This window comes from Aquarana catesbeiana, linkage group LG01 (assembly GCF_042186555.1).
Source record: "Aquarana catesbeiana isolate 2022-GZ linkage group LG01, ASM4218655v1, whole genome shotgun sequence".
NCBI lineage: Eukaryota > Metazoa > Chordata > Amphibia > Anura > Ranidae > Aquarana > Aquarana catesbeiana.
Window position 1 is genome coordinate 328,442,118 of NC_133324.1, and position 22,802 is coordinate 328,464,919.

Genomic DNA, 22,802 nt, shown 5'->3' on the forward strand with positions numbered 1-22,802 from the left:
GGCTCCGCCGGGGACTCCTGAATGTCAGTGGGGGGGGGGGCTCCGCCGGGGACTCCTGAATGTCAGTGGGGGGGGGCTCCGCCGGGGACTCCTGAATGTCAGTGGGGGGGGCTCCGCCGGGGACTCCTGAATGTCAGTGGGGGGGGGGGGGCTCCGCCGGGGACTCCTGAATGTCAGTGGGGGGGGGGGGGCTCCGCCGGGGACTCCTGAATGTCAGTGGGGGGGGGGGGGCTCCGCCGGGGACTCCTGAATGTCAGTGGGGGGGGGGGGCTCCGCCGGGGACTCCTGAATGTCAGTGGGGGGGGGGGGGGGGGGGCTCCGCCGGGGACTCCTGAATGTCAGTGGGGGGGGGGGCTCAGCCGGGGACTCCTGAATGTCAGTGGGGGGGGGGCTCCGCCGGGGACTCCTGAATGTCAGTGGGGGGGGGGGGGGGCTCCGCCGGGGACTCCTGAATGTCAGTGGGGGGGGGGCTCCGCCGGGGACTCCTGAGTGTCAGTGGGGGGGGGGGGCTCCGCCGGGGACTCCTGAGTGTGAGTGGGGGGGGCTCCGCCGGGGACTCCTGAGTGTGAGTGGGGGGGGCTCCGCCGGGGACTCCTGAGTGTGAGTGGGGGGGGCTCCGCCGGGGACTCCTGAGTGTGAGTGGGGGGGGCTCCGCCGGGGACTCCTGAGTGTGAGGGGGGGCGCTCCGCCGGGGACTCCTGAGTGTGAGTGGGGGGGTGCTCCGCCGGGGACTCCTGAGTGTGAGTGGGGGGGGGGGCTCCGCCGGGGACTCCTGAGTGTGAGTGTGAGGGGGGGCTCCGCCGGGGACTCCTGAGTGTGAGGGGGGGCTCCGCCGGGGACTCCTGAGTGTGAGGGGGGGCTCCGCCGGGGACTCCTGAGTGTGAGGGGGGGCTCCGCCGGGGACTCCTGAGTGTGAGGGGGGGCTCCGCCGGGGACTCCTGAGTGTGAGGGGGGGCTCCGCCGGGGACTCCTGAGTGTGAGGGGGGGCTCCGCCGGGGACTCCTGAGTGTGAGGGGGGGCTCCGCCGGGGACTCCTGAGTGTGAGGGGGGGCTCCGCCGGGGACTCCTGAGTGTGAGGGGGGGCTCCGCCGGGGACTCCTGAGTGTGAGGGGGGGCTCCGCCGGGGACTCCTGAGTGTGAGGGGGGGCTCCGCCGGGGACTCCTGAGTGTGAGGGGGGGGCTCCGCCGGGGACTCCTGAGTGTGAGGGGGGGCTCCGCCGGGGACTCCTGAGTGTGAGGGGGGGCTCCGCCGGGGACTCCTGGTGTGAGGGGGGGCTCCGCCGGGGACTCCTGGTGTGAGGGGGGGCTCCGCCGGGGACTCCTGGTGTGAGGGGGGGCTCCGCCGGGGACTCCTGGTGTGAGGGGGGGCTCCGCCGGGGACATCTGATGCAAGGACGGACTCTGCTCGGACATCTGAAGCAAGGACGGACGGCTGGTGGCAGGCGACGTGGCTGGTGACGTGGCTGGTGACACGCTCAGGGATCCCACTGATTCTGCATTATGGTGAGTTGAATGATTTCATTTTATATTACAATATAATAATAGAAATAATGCGCTTCAATCATCCTGACACCATAACAACCATGGTGCCGGGATGATTGAAGTGCTAACACCAGGTGTTTGGAGTATCTTTATCTGCTGATTGTTAAACTTTCTAGAATACACATATTTTTATTGTGTAGGATCTGGGGCTGCTGTCCCGTCATTTCCCTCTCTCTCCCCCTCTCTCCCCCTCTCTCCCCCTCTCTCCCCCTCTCTCCCCCTCATTCATTTCAGACTCTAACCACACCCTCTAGAGCCACGCCCATTTAAGCCACGCCCACAATTTTACGTAAGCCACGCCCATTTTTCGCCGCGGCTTCGCGCGCCGCACTTGTCCATTTTTGCTAGGCCACGCCTGCTGACGAATGCCCCGCCCCCTAATTATTGGACAGCTCCGCCTACAGCCACAAAAGTGTCCCACATTTTTTTTTTACAATGTTGGCAACTATGGAAAAGTGTCCAAAATTTCAATGTAAACCTGTGCATTTATTGAAGATTTAATGACAGCCATCTCCTCAGTGCCTTTACCTGACATGCAGCCCCATATCATAATTGACTGTGGAAATTTGCATGTTTTCTTCAGACAGTCGTCTGCATAAATCTCATTGGAACGGCACCAAACAAAAGTTCCAGCATCACCTTGCCCAATGCAGATTCGAGATTCATCACTGAATATGACTTTCATCCACAGTCCACGATTGCCTTTCCTTAGCCCATTGTAACCTTGTTTTTTTGTGTTTAGGTGTTAGAGATGGCTTTTTTTAGCTTTTCTGTATGTAAATCCCATTTCCTTTAGGCGATTTCTTACAGTTCGGTCACAGATGTTGACTCCAGTTTCCTCCCATTTGTTCCTCATTTGTTTTGTTGTACATTTTCTGTTTTCAAGGCATATTGCTTTAAGTTTTCTGTCTTGACGCTTTGATGTCTTACTTGGTCTACCAGTATGCTTGCCTTTAACCACTTTCCCATGTTGTTTGTATTTGGTCCATGTTTTAGACACAGCCGACTGAACAACCAACATCTTGTGCAACACTGCGTGATGATTTACGCTCTTTAAGGAGTTTGATAATCCTCTCCTTTTTTTCAATTGACATCTCTGGTGTTGGAGCCATGCTTCATGTCAGTCCACTTGTTGCAACAGCTCTCCAAGGTGTGATCACTCCTTTTACCTACATACTAACAAGCAGATTTAATCTGATGCAGGTGTTAGTGTTTGTAATGAAAATTTACAGGGTGATTCCATAATTTTTTTCCTCAGAATTGAGTGATTCCATAATTTATTCCCTGTGCTTGTTCTATAAATCTAACTGTTACTGGCCACCACAATTATTTTTCTTGATTTCTTTTAGTGTTTCTTAAAGCCAGAAAGTTGCCATTTGAAATGCCTTTAGTTTTTGGCCATGTCTGTGATCTGCTTTTTTTCTACAACAATAAACAACTGAAGGAACATCCTCAGGGACTGGTGATTCCATCATTTTTGCCAGGGGGTGTAGAAGTGAACAGAGCCTAAAGTGGAATTCAATTCTCCTATCCTTTACAGCCAAGAAAGCTGCTTCTGTGACAGTTAGCAATCCATTATTATTTATTTATTATTATTATTATACAGGATTTATATAGCGCCGACAGTTTGCGCAGCGCTTTACAACATTAGGGTCTGACAGTACAAGTACAATACAATTCAATACAGGAGGAAGCCGATAAATCGATGGGTTTAGTTCCGCTTTATGATTTACTGCTGTTCAGGGGCTCTTAGCTTCAGTAAAATGTCAGTCTCCGACAAACAGGAGCAGTGCTGGGGACAATTAGCGGCGCACACTCATTTTGTTAGGGTAATTATTAACGTGGAATGTAAGTTCCTTGCTAAAGAACATTTGTTTTTTGTTTTTTTAGAGTGGTTATGGGTAAAGTTCTGCTTTAATACAAAAGAGACAAAGCAAGTCTATGCTGCATTAAAATTCCTGCCTGTTTGCCCTTTTTTAATTTTCGGCTCTGTTCACACCTGTGGGTTTTAAATGCATTTTGGGAGGGGTGCGTTAAAAGAAAATTCTGCTTACTGCATCTTTGATGTGCTTTCATCAAATCATGTTATCTAGAGTACAATGGTAATGCACCTAAAGTGCATGTAAAGTGCACTGCACAGATGTGAACACAGCCTTACAGCGCAACTGAAATTTCTTCAGTGCGAATGCATCAATGACGTCAGTGCAAGCGTATATGGTAAATATCTCCAAAACTGTGCGGGTTTAGGAGATGTTTACAGTACCTACAAATGGTGTAATAGGGTTTACAACCACTTTAAGCTGTCTGCTTTTGAATAAGACTTATACGAGGCAATAGCCTTTTATTATAGCATGACTTTATGAAAGTATCCTCAACATCATACTGCACAGTGGTACATCACTGCCACCTGCTGGACAAAAGTGTTATTCACCAGTAATGTTTGTCCTTCGCAGGACTGACAGAGCTCCTAAGTATTTTTTTTTTTTTTTTTTTACAAAACCTGCAAATCAACAGAAAACGAATTTATTTTTTACGACATATATACCAGGGAAACAAGTTACAATTAACGTGCAACAAAGTTTAGCTTAACTAAAATATACACATTGCAGCTTACCAATGCTAAGATGTGATGGAGCCACTAGATTTTTTTTAGCCTTTTTCCCTTATTTTCACCTGTTGATCCTGCCAGTAAGTCTGTTATTTTTAACTTCTTTTGACAGTCCAAGCTATACAAGCAGAAATGGCAGTTAAAGGGTTGAGACATTTACCAATGACAGGGGGTACCTACAATGGTCAGCTTTTATTTTCTACCAGAAGAAATATAAACCCGTTTCTGGAGCTGCTTAACCACTTGCCGACCGTGTCACACAGATATATTGCGGCACAATGGCTCTCCTGGGTAAAATCCCGTACGGGTACGTCCTACCCGTTTTCAGCCACCAGATGGCACGCCCGCTGCACAGCAGGTTCTCGATGCGCATGGCCAACGGGCACGATCGCGTGCACGATGATTTGTTTGTGTAAATCCCTGTGCTGTCAGAATAGAGGAGCCATGTCGTTTGATCCTACCAAGTAGAAAAAAACGATATGGCTCCTCTCCTAGTCACTCCCATCCCCACACAGTTAGAACACGCTGAGGGAACACACATTTAACCCCTTGATCGCCCCCTAGTGTTAATCCCTTCCCTGTCAGTGACATTTACACAGTAATCAGTGCATGTTTATAGCATTTATTGCTGTATAAATGCCAATAGTCCCAAAAAAAGCGTCAAAAGTCTCCGATCTGTCCGCCGCAATACCACTAAAAATCGCAGATCACCGCCATTACTAGTAAAAAAAAAAAAAAAAAAAAATGACATAAATCTTTCCAATTGTTTGTAGACGCCAAAACCAATCAATACACGCTTATTGCGATTTTTTTTACCAAAAATATGTAGAATAATATATATTGACCTATGCTGATGAAGAAATTTAAATTTGTTTAAAAATAAATAAAAAAAAAAAAACCTTTTGGAGATATTTATTATAGCAAAAAGTAAAAAAACTTTTTTCTCAAAAAGGTCGCTCTTTTTTGTTTATAGCGCAAAAAATTAAAAAAAAAACGCAGAGGTGATCAAATACCACCAAAAGAAAGCTCTATTTGTGGGGAAAAAAGGACGCAAATTTTGTTTGGGTACAGCTTCGAACAACCGCGCAATTGTCAGTTAAAGCGCTGCAGTGCTAAATTGTAAAAAGTGCTCTGGTCAGGAAGGGGGTAAAATCTTCCGGGGCTGAAGTGGTTAAAAAAGTATTAGCTGGACTTAGGCTTTATTGTTAAATCACACATGTAAAGTCCCCCTAAATCTACTGGGCCATCTAACACTACATTCTCTTGACAAGTTGACAATGTGTTTGTCCAAGGGGGACTACATCACTTTTCCATAAATAGTGGAGAAGTGAGTGTAGACATACTAGGATGGGAGGTGTGTTACTGGCCTGATCACCAGGTGAAAATAAAGCAGGGAAAAAGAAAACGAATGCTTTCACCACATCCAAGACCCCATCCACACTATTAGATTTTCTGAAGATTTTTATCTTCAGATTTACCAAAACCATAAAATATGGAGGTCAAACTTTAAGAGTTTCAATTTGTATGCAATCAGGCAGGCCCTTTATACTACATGGTCTTGGTAAATCTGAAGACAAAAATCCACAGAAAATCTAATAGTGTGTATGGGGTCTAAGGATTGGCAAATTGCAATATATTACATTTAAATTTTTAGTAAAGCTTTTTTTTTTTTTTTTTAAGTGGGCACTGTATAGCATTGCTACTTCCCAATCCTTCAATAAAGTCACAATATAATTAATTGTTCAGCGGTCATCAGCTGTTCAGGTCTGCGACAGCCTAGATTTACCTTACAGGTCACTTTATTCAAAATTAGGCTCCCTTGAATCAATTCCCATTGCAGGCAAGTGAATAACAGGTAAATGACAGGTCCTGACAACTTACAATATCATGAGGATGTTAAAACACTAAAAACGTAATTGACCATAAATCACACACATTATCTTTACTTTAGAAGCCTTTAGGCTGCATTCACACTACAGCGTTTTGAATTGCAGGTAGATCTGCCCACGATTTGACAGTGCAGGTGTGTGAATGACAAAACGCGGAACTCGCATTTGAGATGCCATTCATTTGAATGACGCCTTAAATCGCGGTGCGGGTCTGCTGCAATTGTCGCGCGATAAAACGCGCTGCAACTGTGGCAACCTGCATCACAGGACGCATGCCGCCCAAAAATAGTTCAGGAGCTACTTTGGGGTGACGTGCGTCCCACGATGTGGGTTGCCGCGATCGCAGCAAGTTTTAAATCGCACGACAATTACGGCAGACCTGCACCGCGATTTCAGGTGTAATTCAAATGAATGGCACCTCAAATGTGAGTTCCGCATTTTGTCATTCACACATCAGCACGGGCAGATCCTCGGCAGATCTGCCCGCGATTCAAAATCCTGTAGCGTGAATGCAGCCTTGAGCTTACCATACACGCTTTCTCCATCCACACAAAGTGTATGAAAGAATTCCCTCCATCCACCGCTGTGAAACTGATCAGTGGCTGCAGCTGTTGATTCATGAAAAATGTTCAAACAGGTCCCTTTCACAAGAGTTTAAAAAAAAAAAAAAATTAATTGACTTCTATCAAGCAGTCCCTGAGCGAATTTTGATCTGTGTATGGCCAGCTTTAAAGTCAGTTTAACATGTATAAGACCACACTGCCCTCACTTGCTCTCTACGATGTGTGGACAGCAAGTTGGGGATCCGAGCCCGATTTAAAGTGGCTCAAAAGGCTCAAGGTTTTTTATTTTAATTCATTCTCTGCATTAGGATAAAAACCTTATGTGCCACAGGATCCCCTAACCCCCCCCCCTTTATACTTACCTGAGCCTAATCTCAATCCAGAGCTGTGCATGAGAGCAGTGGCTCTCCCCATTGACTCCTGCTGCTGTCAATCAACTCCTGTGACAAGGAAACCGGGGGGCAGGGTTGAACCATGCTGTCTTGGTCTAGAAAACGCAGACAAGGCAGCTCGGGCTGGAGCACACATGAGTGCCCCCCAGGAAGTGGCTTGCTATGGGGGCATTTGCCAACGTGAAAGAGCCTGGAGAGCTGGTGGGGACACCAAAAGAGGAAGATCGGGGTACCTCGGTGCAAAACCACTGCACAGAGCAGATATGCGGAATGGGTTTATTAGTAAAAAAATAAATCATGGTTTACAAATCACTTTAACCACTTCAGCTCCAGGAGGTTTTTCTCCCACTTCCTGACCAGGCCATTTACTGCACTGCATTGCTTTAAGTGCTACTTTCACACTGAGGCACTTTACAGGCGCTATAGCGCTAAAAATAGCACCTGCAAAGCGCCTCTGTCACTCGAGGGCTTTTACACTGGAGCGGTGCGCTGGCAGGACGCTCAAAAAAGTCCTGCAAGCAGCATCTTTGAGGCGCTGTAGGAGCGGTGTATACACCTCTCCTAAAGAGCCCCTGCCCATGAAATCAATGGGCAGCACCGCCGAAGCGCGCTTCGTTAGTAGAGGTTAAAAGTGCCCGAAAAAACTACGGTAAAGCGCCGCTAAAAACAGCAGCGATTTACCGCCGACGCCTTCCCCAGTGTGAAAGTGCCCTAACTGACAATTGCGTGGTCGTACCCGAATACCTATATAAAATTGATGTCTTTTTTCCCACAAATAGAGCTTTCTTTTGGTGGTATTTGATCACCTCTGCGGGTTTTTATTTTTTGCGCTATAAACAATAAAATAACCAACAATTTAAAAAAAAATAAATAAAAAAATAAAAAAACAAAAACAAAAACACAATATTTTTTACTTTCTGCTATAACAGTTTTCTGTTTGCTATAAAACCTGTCCAAGAAAAATAAATAAATCACATTTCTTCATCAATTTAGGACGATATGTATTCTGCTACATATTTTTGGTTAAAAAAAAAAAAAAAATCCCAATAAGCGTATATTGATTGGTTTGGAATCACGTACAGGTATGTGATTTTGCGCTTGAGCGCCGCCCTGCCACAGTATATGTAAGCGGGGCGGTCCTTAAGCGGTTAAACCTGGACCTAGTTATAAGGTGTATGTAAGGAAAAACTTAATATTTTAGTTTTGAATAGAGTAGGGATACATTAGACCCTCTGCAAAGCTTTATTGTAATCTGTGCTAAGGAGGTTCATCCTTCTGTCCTGTTGACCATTGTCAATGAAACAGAAAGGGGGAGGCCCAAGTTTTGGAACAGTCAAGAAAGCAGAGGAGGGTGAAATCTTCCAATGGGGAAGACAACGGTCTAAGATGGAAATTTCCATCACTTTGGGGAGATTTCTTCTCACAAGACAAAGTGAAGGAAAATCTCCCCAGCAGGACATATAGCAAAAAAGTAACCCATTGTGGATTTTAATCCATCCCTACTGTAGCCAAAACTTTGTTTTTGGTATACATACACATTGTAAAGCAATACATTTTTTAATGCAAAATCTTGTTCCAAATCTGTTCAACCACCATGGACTGCTCAGGCACATACATTTGATGGAAAACAAAAGCTGTGCCTTGATGCATTTAATCCTATTCTTATTAGAATATAGGAGGCAAAGAGAGTGCGGTAGGTGCAGCGAGGAAAGTTACCTTATTTGTTACAGCTTTGCTTGTTTCTTTTGAATCAGGCTTTTGTTCTTCTTGAGAACTCTGTTTCTGAAGGGTGATGCCATTGTCTGGAGGTTTCTCCTCTCTGATCTGTGTGGATGACTCCATGAACACCTCTCTACTTCCATTCTGTGGAGTGTCTTCCTCAGAGTCTGTGCTGAGGGTGGAGTGCTCAGTTGTACGGGACTGCGACAAATGCCCAGGTTCAGATGACGATGATGAGGAGGATGAGGATGAGGAGGATGAAGACAAAGATGACAACTTTTCTCTTGAGGGAGCACTTAGGAGCAGAACCATATCAGATGAAGAGTCTATAAACAGAGTAAAACACAATTATCCTATAGTTAGTAGCAATACATCACAAACCAAGCAAATATAAAAAGCCCAACCCCTGCCATTCTTTGCTGTCTGCACCCTGTTAAGGAGATTACCCTTCACTTTGTGAGCTGGGAGACAATGGGTAGTGACAGGAAATCTCCACAAAGCGAGGGGGAATCCACTTAGTTACGTCATTGTAGAAGGTGTTCCCATCAAAGATTTCCCCTCACCTACTGCTCTGGAGACCACTGTAAAATATTTGCAAGTCTTGACACTTTCTATGTAGGTGACAATATTTTCCAGGACAAGGAAAAGATCAAATCTCCTCTATGGGAACATAGCCCACAACAACAACGAGATAAGGTTTGGCTATACGTACACTTTATTGTACATAAAACGTGCCCTTTTCTATGCCCTAAAGGGCAAACCCACACAACTTATTTCAGTGCTGGGTGAACCTCATCGTTCTGATCCCACCCAATGCATTCTTTTATCAAAAAGCAATTTCAATGCATGTGAGCTCTTGGCTAAACCCACCTATCTGAACCTTAATAAGGGACTTATTTGGAACCTACACACATTTTGAAACAATGAAGTAGATGAAGCAAGACCCCCCCCCCTGTAAACCCCTGTGGTTAAATAATGCCCACAGTAGAAGAAAAAGGGAATTTTAGTGGAGAAATTTAGCCATCCAAGTCTCCTACAAAAATAGCAGTAGGAGATTCAACTCCTCATCCTTGCTGATAGCTAAATTCACCTTTCAAAACCTGTTACACCCTTATTTAGGATGTAAGATGTTCTAGTTCTCCCCCCCACTGACATCGGGCGGGGGTTCTTCACCCTACACCCACAGTCACATTCTGAAAATGAAGCGGCTGTGCGGGAATCTGTGAATGAAGAAACGACTACTCCTATCTGACACAGTGGCAGAGAGATTTGAATTTTTAAAGTGTGGGAGAGCAGAATAGCATGTGTGTAGTTCATTCACGTTGCCTACAGATCTGAAAAGGACAGTTTCAGAGGTCCAGTTACAGAGATGTGGACAGTGTGTGCAGGAGCCTGACATTCCATCTGCAATCTGCTGATGGCGGGTGCAATATTTTTTAGGCTCCTGTTTAAAAAAGATAAATATAAAAATAAAAGCACCATTTAAAAAAAACAACCAAAAAAAAACAAAAAAACACATGTGCATTTATTTAAAGTTGAACGTGAACTTGACCTTTAATCTGCACAATTTTGGTCCTGTGTTACTAAACCATTTACCTACCTGTCAAAGCCACAGATAAATTCAGTATGTTGCAAATCAGATGACCAACATTAAGAGGTTAAATAATCACGGAGCATGAGAGAATATAAAAAATAAATAAATAAATAAATAAAGGAAATGGCCAAAAAGCCAGACAGCTATGAATCCCAACTTACAATGGCATTTTTGGAAACCTGAATAGTTGTCAGTTGATCTTGTCACAACAGGTAAACATGAAAGACAAGTTCTCCACCCTCCAAGCTGTCATCACAGGAGCTTAGCTATTCATATTAGCATTTTTTAAAACTAAGACATTGTGCCAAAAGCAACACGTGCAACAACATCTTAATGAGAAAGAGTACTTCATCTGACAGCATCATGCTGTCAGGGTGTCAAAGATTTCCCAGACTTTCATGGGACTGATGCTCACTATAAAAAAGGAAGAAGCAGCAAATGTGCAACGTGAGACAGGACGGACCAACCTGATTGAGTGCTGTGATCATTTTTACCTTATAGTGGAACTATGGGCAAAATCAAAAAGGACATCCGATATATGGTACAGTGGGCGTGACACCAATGATCTTTCTAGGGGTCTGCATGAGTGGCATTCTGACCACCAATATAAGGGGGGCATACTTACCACTAACCATTAATGTAAAGTGCAATTTTTCACACTGACATCTAATAAAATTGGTTATGACCTGAAAATATTTTCAAAAGGTACATCTGCGGTAAAAAGGCAGTAGCAGTTGCTGAGGTTGGGACATACAATGGTGGTGGTGCTTACAATGGTCAGCTTTGATTTAAATAGTTTACACTTTTTTTTTGTTGTGGTAACCAAACTAAAAATGTAAGCTTCTCCATTGAAAGGAGAACTAAAAACTCTATGGGGTTGATTAAAACTGGAGAGTGCAAAATCTGGTACGGCTGCGCATGGTAGCCAGCTTCTAATGTCAGCTTGTTCAATTAAGCTTTGACAAAAAAAAAACTGGAACTGCACCAGATTTTGCACTCTCCAATTTTAGTAAATCAACCCCTATGTCTCTTCTGCAATAAAACAGAGATCCACAGGGTACAATTTTGGCACATCTCAGCACTGCAATCAAACTCCCATGTACATCAGCAGGAGTTGCATCATTCCAGCCTGGCCAATCAAGATGTCCAAAGGTCTTCAACCTGGAAGAAGGCTGGGTGTAGATGCTGGCACTGGAATGGAAGAAAAGGGGAAAGCAAGGTAAATTCTGCTGTAAAATTGAATTTGAAACTAAGGGTACCTTTTCCACAGGGTGACAACACTGCTGTTTGAATTAACTGAAGTTCATCCCTCTATTGCTGGAAGTACGAGGATAATGGATCTACTGGCAGGATCAACAGTTAATAACACTACAGACTGTACCATTTATCTAATGTCAGATTTGTCCAATTTAAGTTTTATGCAAATATTTTTTCCTGGAAGAGTTGAGCTTAGCCCAACTTACCTGGCTTCCTGAACCTCCCTATTACTTAGTAGGGGCAACAATCCTACTAAAAACACAGAGGAGCAGAGGAGCAGGTGGGTGGTAAAATTGGCTTTTGCAAGCAAATTTCCTAGAAAATTTCAGATGCCTAGATCATTAGATCCACCGATTTATTATGGCAAGCAATATGCACTTAACAAAACTGCTGCTTTTTATTCACACTGGGGAGTTTGAATTGCTCTCACTGTGGCCAGTATAATTTCACTTGAATTCCTGTTATAATGCAGACCTTCACCTGTAGTATGACTTCCTCTCCCAAGCCTCCCCAACCCCTACATCTTACACAATGAGCACTTTTTTTTTTTAAATAAATGTAATTTTTTTTACGATTCATTTCCTACTTCCTAGGTGAGGATAAAAACATATAATGTGCAATCTTGTACATGCAAGATCTACAGCACCTGGTGAAGGTGCGTGGCGGGTCTGCGCATACGAGAAATCGTGGAAAATGTCCCTGCATGTGCAGAAAACAGCAATTCCCTGCCAGTCTATGGAACCTGGCAGAGCCTCACAGCATTTCCAAGCATGTTCACACATGCTGCATGCCTCTGCCAGGTCCCATAAAACATGGCACGGAACTGGTGGCGTGACAGCATGTGCATACTTACCTAGGTGGATGCAGTATCGGCCCCATGCTGCATCCCCCCCCCCCCCCACCTAAAAGACTGAGAACTGAGCCATCAAACACTGCTTGGTTCCAGAGCTCCGTGGGCAGAGAGCTTCTGACTGCCAGCCACCGCTCTCGGCTCTGCCCACCCCCTCACTTGCTCACTGGTGCGCTGGGCTGTTGCGGGGGGGCAGGAGTGGCTGGCTCAGGCTCTCGCTGGGAGGCTGAGCCAGGTGTCGGTCCAGGGTGGTGGGCAGGTCAAGACCAGATTGTCGTGATCTTTCCCCAGCCTGGACTGGCTCTGTGATGTCAATGGACTGCTGACTTTAGCCCGCCATCTGCTGCAGAAAACAGGTCACAGCAGTGCAGAACGATCTGCATTCCTGTGATCCACAGGAAAAGTAAAGCCAAACGAGCTGTACTTCTCCTTTCAGCAAAAAAATAAATAAATAAAAATATACAGTTCAATAAACATCTTGAGATTAAATAAAGGATTAGTTTACAGAGTACTTCGAAAATTTTATCAACTAAAATCCTTAAGGGCCTAATACCTGCCCCTTTGCCCACAGTAAAATACATAAGGGCTAACTTGTACTGCATGTAACAAACTGAGGGGAACTTATCAAAAAACTGGAGCTGCCAGAATTTGGAGCAGTTGTGTATAGCGTTTATCTTTGATTTTTTTTAAAGCTTAACTGAACAAGCTGATTGGGTGCAATGCACAGCTGCTCCAGATTCTGGTTGCTCCAATTTTGATAAAGTTCCCCCTTCCCCAATGTGTTTTATCATGCATAGGTGTGAATGGGCTCTAAATGGTAATGCATTATGTCACTTTCACAAGCTGTCTGGGTAATGCACTAGAAGCCATCACCCGAATCTGCACACAGCTACACTGAAAGACACAGATCAGGAATTAAAATTTAGTGTTGGTTTAACACTAGGAGGTGCACCACCACTGTGAACGTAACCATCAAAGCGGTATACAACCTGCAAACACAGATGGCATTGTTGTATATTTTCATCATGATCAGTTACATTTTTGAATAATAAAATACTGACATATAATCACACACATAGGTTGGACTTGATGGACTTGTGTCTTTTTTCAACCTCGCCTACTATGTAAAATTGAGATAAAATATAAATCAGAACAAAAGCTTAGAATCTATAAATCCTGTTACTTTCGAGGTGCTTTAAAAATAAAATTGCAATTGTTCACTTTGCATATCATTTTTTTTTTTTTTACGTGTGAAGCAACTAGGGTGGATAAAAATCAATGATAAAAAAACAAAACAAAAAAAAACAAAAAAAAAGGATTCTTGATTTAATCCCCGGAAGGATTTGCCATTTTGTGCGATACGGCACTGCATCGCTTTAACTGACAATTGCGCGGTTGTGCGACGATGTACCCAAAACAAAATTGATGTCCTTTTTTACCCAGAAATAGAGCTTTCTTTTGGTGGTAAAACCCCAACAATGTTTTTAAACAATTTTTTTACCTTCTGCTATAATACATATTATAGCCATATATATATATATATATATATATATATATATATATATATATATATATATATATATATATATATATATATATATATATATATATATATATATATATATTATATATTTTTTTTTTTATTGATATTTATATTAGGCCAATTTATGTTCTTCTAGATATTTTTGGTAAAAATAAAAAAAATAAAAAATTTGCAATGGGTGTATATTGATTGGTTTGCGCAAAAGTTATTGTGTCTACAAACTATGGGATAGATTTAGGGACACTTTTTTTCTTTTTATTGTTTTTACTGGTAATGGCGGCGATCTGCAATTTTTAGTGGGGCTGCAACATTGTGGCGGACAAATTGACTCCAAATGATACTTTTTGGGGACCAGAGACATTATTACATTTATTGGTGCTATAAAAATGCACTGATCAATGTAAAAATGACACTGGCAGGGAAGGGGTTAACACTAGGGGGCGATCAAGACGTTAAGTGTGTTCCCTCAGCGTGTTCTAACTGTAGGGGGGATGGGCTTACTGGAACATGACAGAGATCACGGTTTCCAATCACTGGGAACAGTAGATCTCTGTCATGTCATCTGGCAGAACGGGGAATCGCCTTGTTTACATAGGCAGTTCCCCGTTCTGCCTCTCACCGCAATCGCGTGTCGCCGGCAGACAGCGAGTCTGCGGGCTCGCACTTTGTATCCTCCTTGCACAGGTACGTTGGTTCGTGCAGGGGCACCGACCTGCCGCAGTATATCTGTGTGAGCTGGTCAGCTAGTGGTTAAATCAGAGTTTCATTTAAATCAGATTTTTTTAGATTTTTATCAAATGTATTAAAACAAAATGCTTTTGGAGAAAAAATCCATCTAAAAAAGATTTTTTTTAATTTAAGATACATTAATAATTTAGTTTATTCAGCATGAAATGGAGCTTAGTTATGTAGCATGAGGCTGTATATGCTGCGATATTTACATTTTTGATAAACTCATTCAATGAAACCATGCTCTGCAAGCTGAGAGAACATGCACTGCATTAATGCAGTCACAGATTTTCACAGTAGCCATGAGATAAAACAAGGTTCAAGAATATTCCTTTATCCCATTGTTTTGCAAATCTATGTACACTACAAACTGTATGATTGAATCTGTTCTGATACCGCTGTTTTACTAACAAATATTTGCAAATATTAAAGATTCTAACTACCAGCAAGAATCGGTCCTTACATTTAAAGAGCACCTGTTATTTCAGATCCATCATGGCAGCGCCCGTTAGCGGGCATCCACTCAATGTGGCCCTCAAGCTCTAACTGAATGCAGGAGTTTTGGTGCACTTTCAGAAAGTGCACCACACCCACAAGATGTAATAGAGGTTTATGGCAAAACGCAGCTAACCCGTAGGTGCACTATATAATATACAAGGGAACTGATCCTCTCCATATTCCTCCTGCAACTGCTGAAAACCGGCTTCTCCTTTTCTCCCTCCTGGCTGCAGGGGGAAAAAAAACAAAAAACGTCATTATGCTATTCAAAATGAAAAATTTGAATTTGGGAACCATGTCATTTCACTGTGGCCTGCAACCACTTACCAAATCACTTATGTGGTCATCGCACTTCAGAAAGGTTGAGCACCCCTGCACTAATGAAATGTGCATATGTTAACCCCGGCACTACAAACATACTGCATAACAGCACAACTTTCCTTGATTTAGGTGTTCTTGCTGTGCAGCCATTTCAGAAGAGACAGATCTTAGTTGGATTGTTTAACTGATGGATGAGCTTTTTTTTTTTTTTTAAAAACAGGACTTGTTGGAGGGAGGAGAGAACACTGGAAGCACAAACTACAACATAGAGTACAAGCTGTCAGCATCTACCAGTGTTGACCTCAGGGCTAATAATAAAACACAATTCTATTGTAATAACACATTCCATTCATAGTATATCACCGTAAAATATACAAATTACCTACATGGCAAATATGAAATGTGAAAGTTTATGTATGACACATCGGTTTATTGTATTATCATGGATAATTGGAAAGGACAATGGTATAGTGGGTAGCACTTTCGCCTAAGCAGTAAGAAGGGTTGCTGGTGCGAATCCTAACCACGACACTACTTGCCTGGAGTTTGCATGTTCTCCCTGTGCCTGCGTGGGTTTCCTCCAGGTACTCCGGTTTCCTCCCACACTCCAAAGACATGCTGGTAGGTTAATTGGCTTCTGTCTAAATTGGTCCTAGTATATGAATGGGAGTTAGGGACCTTAGATTGTAAGCTCCTTGAGGGAAGGGACTGATGTGAATGTACAATGTATATGTAAAGCGCTGCATAAATTGACGGTGCTATACAAGTACCTTAAATAATATTAATAATAATAATGCCCTCCTGATATTGTGATTCTGGCTAATTCTATAATCTCGCTGAAAAGTAGTAGCAGCCAAAAGTAAACTTATGGCAGATCACATGAATATATATTGTAGAGCCTGCAGGTGGGGTATTGCATATTTCTAAGTGCAAAGTGCACTAGCCCATAGTAACCAGTCAGACAATCACGTAATATACTCCATTCCTCATATCTGTACATCTGCCAGTTGTCAAAGGAACAGATGTTGGTAAAAGGTATCTTTTACGATAAAAAACTACAGTTTTAATTAATCAGTGTTTGTTACATGTGTTATCTTTGTAAAAATATACAACAGTGAAGCCCGAAATATAACCTGCTGGGACTACATACCATCCGCTGAAGAATGGCTGCTTCCATTTTGAGTGCCACGGAGTTCATGGATCTGAGCCTTGATGAGCTTTCTTTCTTCCAAGTCCTCTTTTTCTTGAGCCTAAGGTAATATAAAAGACATGACGTCAGAAAATGGTGTACATTTTTTTTAAATATGTAAAAGCAAAATATAACTTAAAACGCCATTCCTACCTTCCCAATCCATTACCCCTTCTATAAAGAAATCTGCAAGGACCGTCTAGGTTAGCAATCAATACATCTAAAGTCACAAAATTGTACTTTCTCTTTACTGTAAGTCAACTGTTCATTCGTTTCAATCTCAAACTCACCCCATTTATGTATTCTTGACCCTGACCTTTTACACCATATACAAAGCAAAGCTGGTTTTTTAGAGCATGGACAGTGTCATGGAGGTTTTGTCATCTCCTGGGCTTGCAGGATGCACATTAAAAGGTTAGCACAAATCTAGCTATCCACAGACTCTTTGGAGATTATAGCTCATTGGGTAGACAGATCTGTACCTGTTAATGCCGTCTATCTGCTATTTTCATTGGGTATGGTTAGTAACATAATGAGAGCTCTCACCAAGTTTACGTTATTGCTATGAATGTAATGATTTATTGAATGTATTCCTCCTTCACACATATACTGATAATTTCATATTCATCGAATGTTACATTGCTGTAGTCTCAGACTTGATTGACATGTTTAACCTCCCTGGCGGTATGATTATTTCAAATTTTTTGCGTCTCAAAGCGGTACAATTATTTTGCATAGAAATTTGGCGTTTTATATTATATATTATATATTATATAGGTCTGTAATTTTTAGCAATAACACACTTAAAGCTATCCACCAAGAGTCTAGTATATATCCCGGGTATGATGAAGTTTGAAACACAGAATCATAAAAAAAAAAAAATTTATATATAATATATATATATAATATATATATATATATATATATATATATATATATATATATATATATATATATATATATATATATATATATATATATATATATATATATATATATATATATATATATATATAATAAATTACGTAAAGGGACACTCTTTGGTTGCTATGGACAATCTCAAGTTTCCAGGCAGAAAGAACAGTATTTATAATATAAAACTGCATGCAGGGCATTGGACAAAGCATTGGGGACAAAAGGGATGTAAAATGATTTCATACAGTACTGTAATCTGTAAGATTACAGCACTGTACGTGTTATGATTTTTACAGGTTTTTTTTAATTTGCCGCCAGGCTCCGCCCCCGTGCGTCGCAACGCTCACAGGGAAAGGAGCCCGGCACAGAGAGGCTTCGGGAGGAGGACAGAGCCCACGGGCACAGCGGGGGACATGGTAAGTAACACCGCACCAGGATCCTGCAATGCAATCCCGTGTGGCTCGGGGTTACCGCTAATGGTGCTGAAATTTAACTTAGAGCCACACTCGGGAATACTGTCAGGGAGGTTAAAAACCCTCCTTTAAAAAAAAAAAAAAAAAAAAGCAAACACACACACACACCTATACTTACCCACTCAATCGTTTTGCACAGAGCGGCCCCGATCTTCTGGGGTGCCCCGCCAGCGCTCAAGGCCCCTCTTCATCGGGAGCCTCCACGGAAAGCTGCTTTCCCTGGGAGCACCCGTGCGGGCTTGCTCTTGAGTTCCACTGCTGCGTCCATTGACACATCCATTGACAAGTATAACTAAGGGGAATTTCTTGTGCTTCAGATAGATTGGAGAGGAATTAGAACATTTGTCAGATTTTCACTGCTTTATGTACCCGTGTTAGGGAGATTCCCCCTCTATTTGTCACATTTACTATTATTATCAAAAGTGAAGTTGTACGTCAAACAGTAGAAGCGGGCAAATTTTCCAATGGGGACACTAGTTCTGGTGACAATGAGGGATTACCCAATTTTGAAGGGGATTCCTCTTACTCCCTGCTTTGGCTATGGGATAGGAAGTGAAGAGAAATCTTCCCAAAGAGACACAAATGAATAAGAAAAAAAAAAAAAAACGAAATTTAAAAAAAAAAACAAAAAACAAAAGAAAAACAACATTTGGCTTAAGCCATTGGTTCTGTTTTGTATTTGTTGTGCTTTTTTCTGTAAAACAAATCTTGGAAAATTTGGGGAGGAGGAGTTTTTTTTTTAAATCACGAAAAACACACAACCCTAGTGTATTGATCTTTAGGCTCGGTTCACACTACTGCGATTTGATGCAAGCACACTAATAGCGTGGAATCTATATATCATGAGGTTTGTCGTTTCTCCTGTAAGACTGTTTCTTTACCTTACGGGCTTCACTATTATTGCTTTTTCCTCCTATTGGGCAACATCTTTGTTGGCGAGTGCATATCCTGCCAAGCCCTCCCTGGGAGTTTTGAAGATTATACGAGATTGGTGAATTTGGAACCCTTTTGGTCGGTCTTCAGAGTTTGGAATGTGACACCTGTATTTGGCCCACTGTGATATATGATTATATTGTATATCTTTCATGTCTCTCTGGTAAGCAGATTGAAAGCACTTGGGTGTGGTGTGCTTTTTTCCGTGCACATTGAAGTCGGTGGAGGTTCCTCAACATCTTTATCTCCTCTAAAACTTCTAGTTTGTATTCATTTTTTTGATGCAGGAGTCCATAGACTACTGGAGAACCTTAATATTCACCTGATTATCAGTCTGACCCTGTACCTGTACTGCTAGAAAAACCACTTAAAAAAAAAAAAAAAAGGGACTACAACAGGTGGTCTATGTGTTCCTTATATGAATGTGGATAATTATTAGCATTAATCTTCACATTTGGAATAATCCCTGTCCGGATTCTCCTGTGTACAATGGATTTGCCAACATGTACCCATTCCTGAACAGGAGTTTTAGGGGCACTTTCACACTGGGGTGGGGGGCGTCAACGGTAAAGCGGTGCTAGTTTTCGCTGTGCTTTACCATCGTTTTAGCTGCCCTTTTCGGCCACTTGCAGGATGTGCTTGTAAACCCTGCTAGCGAAAAAGGGTTAAAAGCGCCCGCAAAGCGCTGCTGCAGGAGCTTCGGCAGCGCTGGCCATTGAGTTCAATGGCAGGGGCGGTTTAGGAGTGCTAAATACAGCGCTCCCACACTGCCCCAAAGATGCTGCTTGCAGGACGTTTTTTCTCATCCTGCAAACACACCACTCCAGTGTGAAAGCACTCGGGCTCTCACACTGGGGCTGGCGGGGGGGCTGAAAAAATGCCCCAGTGTGAAAGTGGCCTAATGTAGGAGGGCAAGCATATCTTGTAAGGACAGGCATAAAGGGTAGCAGTCCACACGACTCAGGTTTAATCTGTGTGCATGTGTTTTAGCAGAAAGCAAAAAGCAAAGTTCTCTGCCAGGCTACCCACCAATCAAATGCTCAGTGCTGGTCCAAATAGACCTGGAGTAACCATTATGGACATTTTGCCACAAAACAGTACCATTAATACCTTGAGATTAATTCTTTAAAATTTGTTGAGCGATATGGATGACCAGCATAATACTAGCCAGATGATCATAGTGGCTCCCAGAATGGCAGTAACTCAAATCATGACCGATGACCCCATGTATATGGTACAGTCCTGCAGGACACATCACTGTCGCTTTTCTTGAAAAGCCAATTTACCCCAAAACGCTTACAAATTCCTCATCAGTTCATTACATATATGAAGCCAGATCATCCAGCCCCTTTAAACCAAAAGCATCATCTAATACACTTCTTGTCTAAATCTGAGTATAAAAGAACATCTGTAAAGGTTTTCATTTATTCAGGTAATGGACTAACTTAATCCCATTCAACTAGACTCTGTAATGATGAAGACATTTTGATTCTCATCCAAATCGGTCCCTTAGCTCTGATTATCTGGAATATACTCCAGCATGCTGGAATATTAGAAGCAATTGTGATTAGAAGTTACAAGCTGTAATATCAAACCTACCTGTGCAAGAAATTCTCTTGTGATGGGTTTGGCCATCTTAATTAACTGTGACATGACAGGATCACCAACGCTAATCTACTTACACTAATTAATGTAAACATATGTTAACTTTCTTACAAAAGAAATCCTTAAAAGTTAATCTACTTAGGTAAGGTGAAGTGTGCAAAAAAAGCACTGTACTTATCACTATATAAGTAATTATATAAAAAAAAAAAAGTTTTTTTTTTCTCTCATCTTAAAAGGGTTTGTTACCCAAAAAAATAAATAAAAATGGATCCTGTTCCCTTAAAAGCAGGTTATACAGCACAGTGCTTGTGCTATGTAATTTGTCCCTTTGTATCACCCAACATACCTGGATGATCCTGCCTGGTTCTGTCCTCCCCCAGTAAACTGGGCACAGTTTATCATGGTTGCTGAGCCCTGACACCATGGTCAGTTGACATGCCTCCGTCACCCGCTGTCTCTCCTCTGTCCTCTCCCCCCCTCCCTGTCAGCGCCAATTGCTAAAATCATGCTGCAAAAATAATTGTTTTCTTCCTATAATCCTCAGTGTTCTATAAAACAGTATGTGCCCCAATGTATGTATATATATATATATATATATATATATATATATATATATATATATATATATATATATATATATATATATATATATATATATATATATATATATATAAATGGCGCTTCATACCCAATTTCAGAGCACCCCTTGGCGCTCACATGACCGCCCACAGCTCTCCACCCCTCCTCCATGCTGACGTCAGCTGGGTATTCTCAGCTCCCCCCGCTGTAGCTGTCGGATCGGGAAGACTGCGGCGGGCGGTCACGTGATCGCCGAGGGGCGCTCTGAAATTAGGTATGAAGTGACTTTTATTTTTATAAATAACATGCACTGGGGCACATACTCTAAAATAACAGGGGATTATAGGAATCACAACAGTGGCTTTACAACCACTTTAAAACGCAAAATCCATTTTCATACGTACCATAGAAGGGAGATCTACAATACTCTCTATACCATTGGACTGTGTGGAGCCATTGCCTCGGTCAGTGGTGCGGCTGACCAGCATTCCCGCAAATGATGCTGCTAAAAGCATACAAAACAAAGAGGCATGTTACATTTAATGTCAAAAATGATGTGATAGCAGGCCAGAATGTATTTTCATACTTAAAATCCGGGACACAATATCATTCTTACCAACACCACTCTGCTTTTAACCCTTACCTGCCCATTAGTCATTGAGGCTAGATGGCCAGCAGAATTTAGCAGCTTTAAAATGCATCAGTTAACTAGATGACCGATTTGCCTATCTACATTTTTTTGCCCCCATATGATCACCATAATTAACACATGATCGGGAACCATGTTGACTGGCTCCCAATCATTGGTGTAGAAAAGTGGCGGTCAATAACAGGATTAGGCATACACACAACCGAGCGTTTCTAGTTCTAATACAGAATTGATTAACATTCTCTAGGCACAGTGAACCATGCTGTTGAACATTAATCTACATCTTATTTTTGTTGTATTGGATAGCATTATTAGCTCACAGAGCTAATGAGTTTCACTTGTTGATTGGAATTGCTCTTGACTACCTAAGCCAAAATCGGAGCGTTCACTCACTTTAGAAAGTACCCCTAGGGTTCACTGCCAGTGTACTTCCTGAAGCCTACAAAGTGTAATTTCCTCTCTCTCTGCATCACCAATCACATTCCAATTTCATGGGCAGGTTTGAATTTGACTGATAGCTATACAATACTCCTACTTACCCCATCAAGGCTTATACACTTGTACTAAATTTGTAGGATGTATTTCCTCTATGCAATACCAAGGTTTAATGCATAATGAAGACTCAAATGCACCTTTGATATATGGTAAAAAAAGTGGATTTAGATCTGTGCATTTACCTTCAATTTCATCATTTCGGATTTTCCGGATAGCGGCACGGATGAGCTTTCTCTCTTCATACTCACTGGCTCCTCTAAGCTGGGGAGAATAGAAAAGCAAAATGGATGTTTTGCATGGCACTCATGCAGCCTATCAATACCATATAATGTCTTCCTTTTGCAAAAAATAAAATACATACATAAAAGAATAATTAATGAATCTGGGTTATTTTTCTCTTATGGCAAAAATATGTAGATAAATGCCAAGAGCAGCTTTATTAGTAGGTGAAATTATAAC

General features: G+C 42.3%; 1 protein-coding gene across 4 annotated transcripts in view; it reads right to left on the reverse strand.

Moving 5' to 3' along the window:
* SMTN (smoothelin) overlaps positions 1 to 22,802 on the reverse strand; it is a 219,956-nt gene that overhangs the window by 96,449 nt on the left and 100,705 nt on the right. For 3 of the 4 annotated variants that reach the window (XM_073631099.1, XM_073631072.1, XM_073631091.1), the window contains exons 4-7: positions 22,526 to 22,604; positions 21,604 to 21,704; positions 16,656 to 16,755; positions 8,711 to 9,039 (exon numbers count right to left, since the gene is read on the reverse strand). In XM_073631099.1, the coding sequence (XP_073487200.1) occupies positions 8,711 to 9,039; positions 16,656 to 16,755; positions 21,604 to 21,704; positions 22,526 to 22,604 (609 nt within the window). The remainder of the gene's footprint in view (positions 1 to 8,710; positions 9,040 to 16,655; positions 16,756 to 21,603; positions 21,705 to 22,525; positions 22,605 to 22,802) is intronic. The other variant, XM_073631082.1, reaches the window with a different exon arrangement.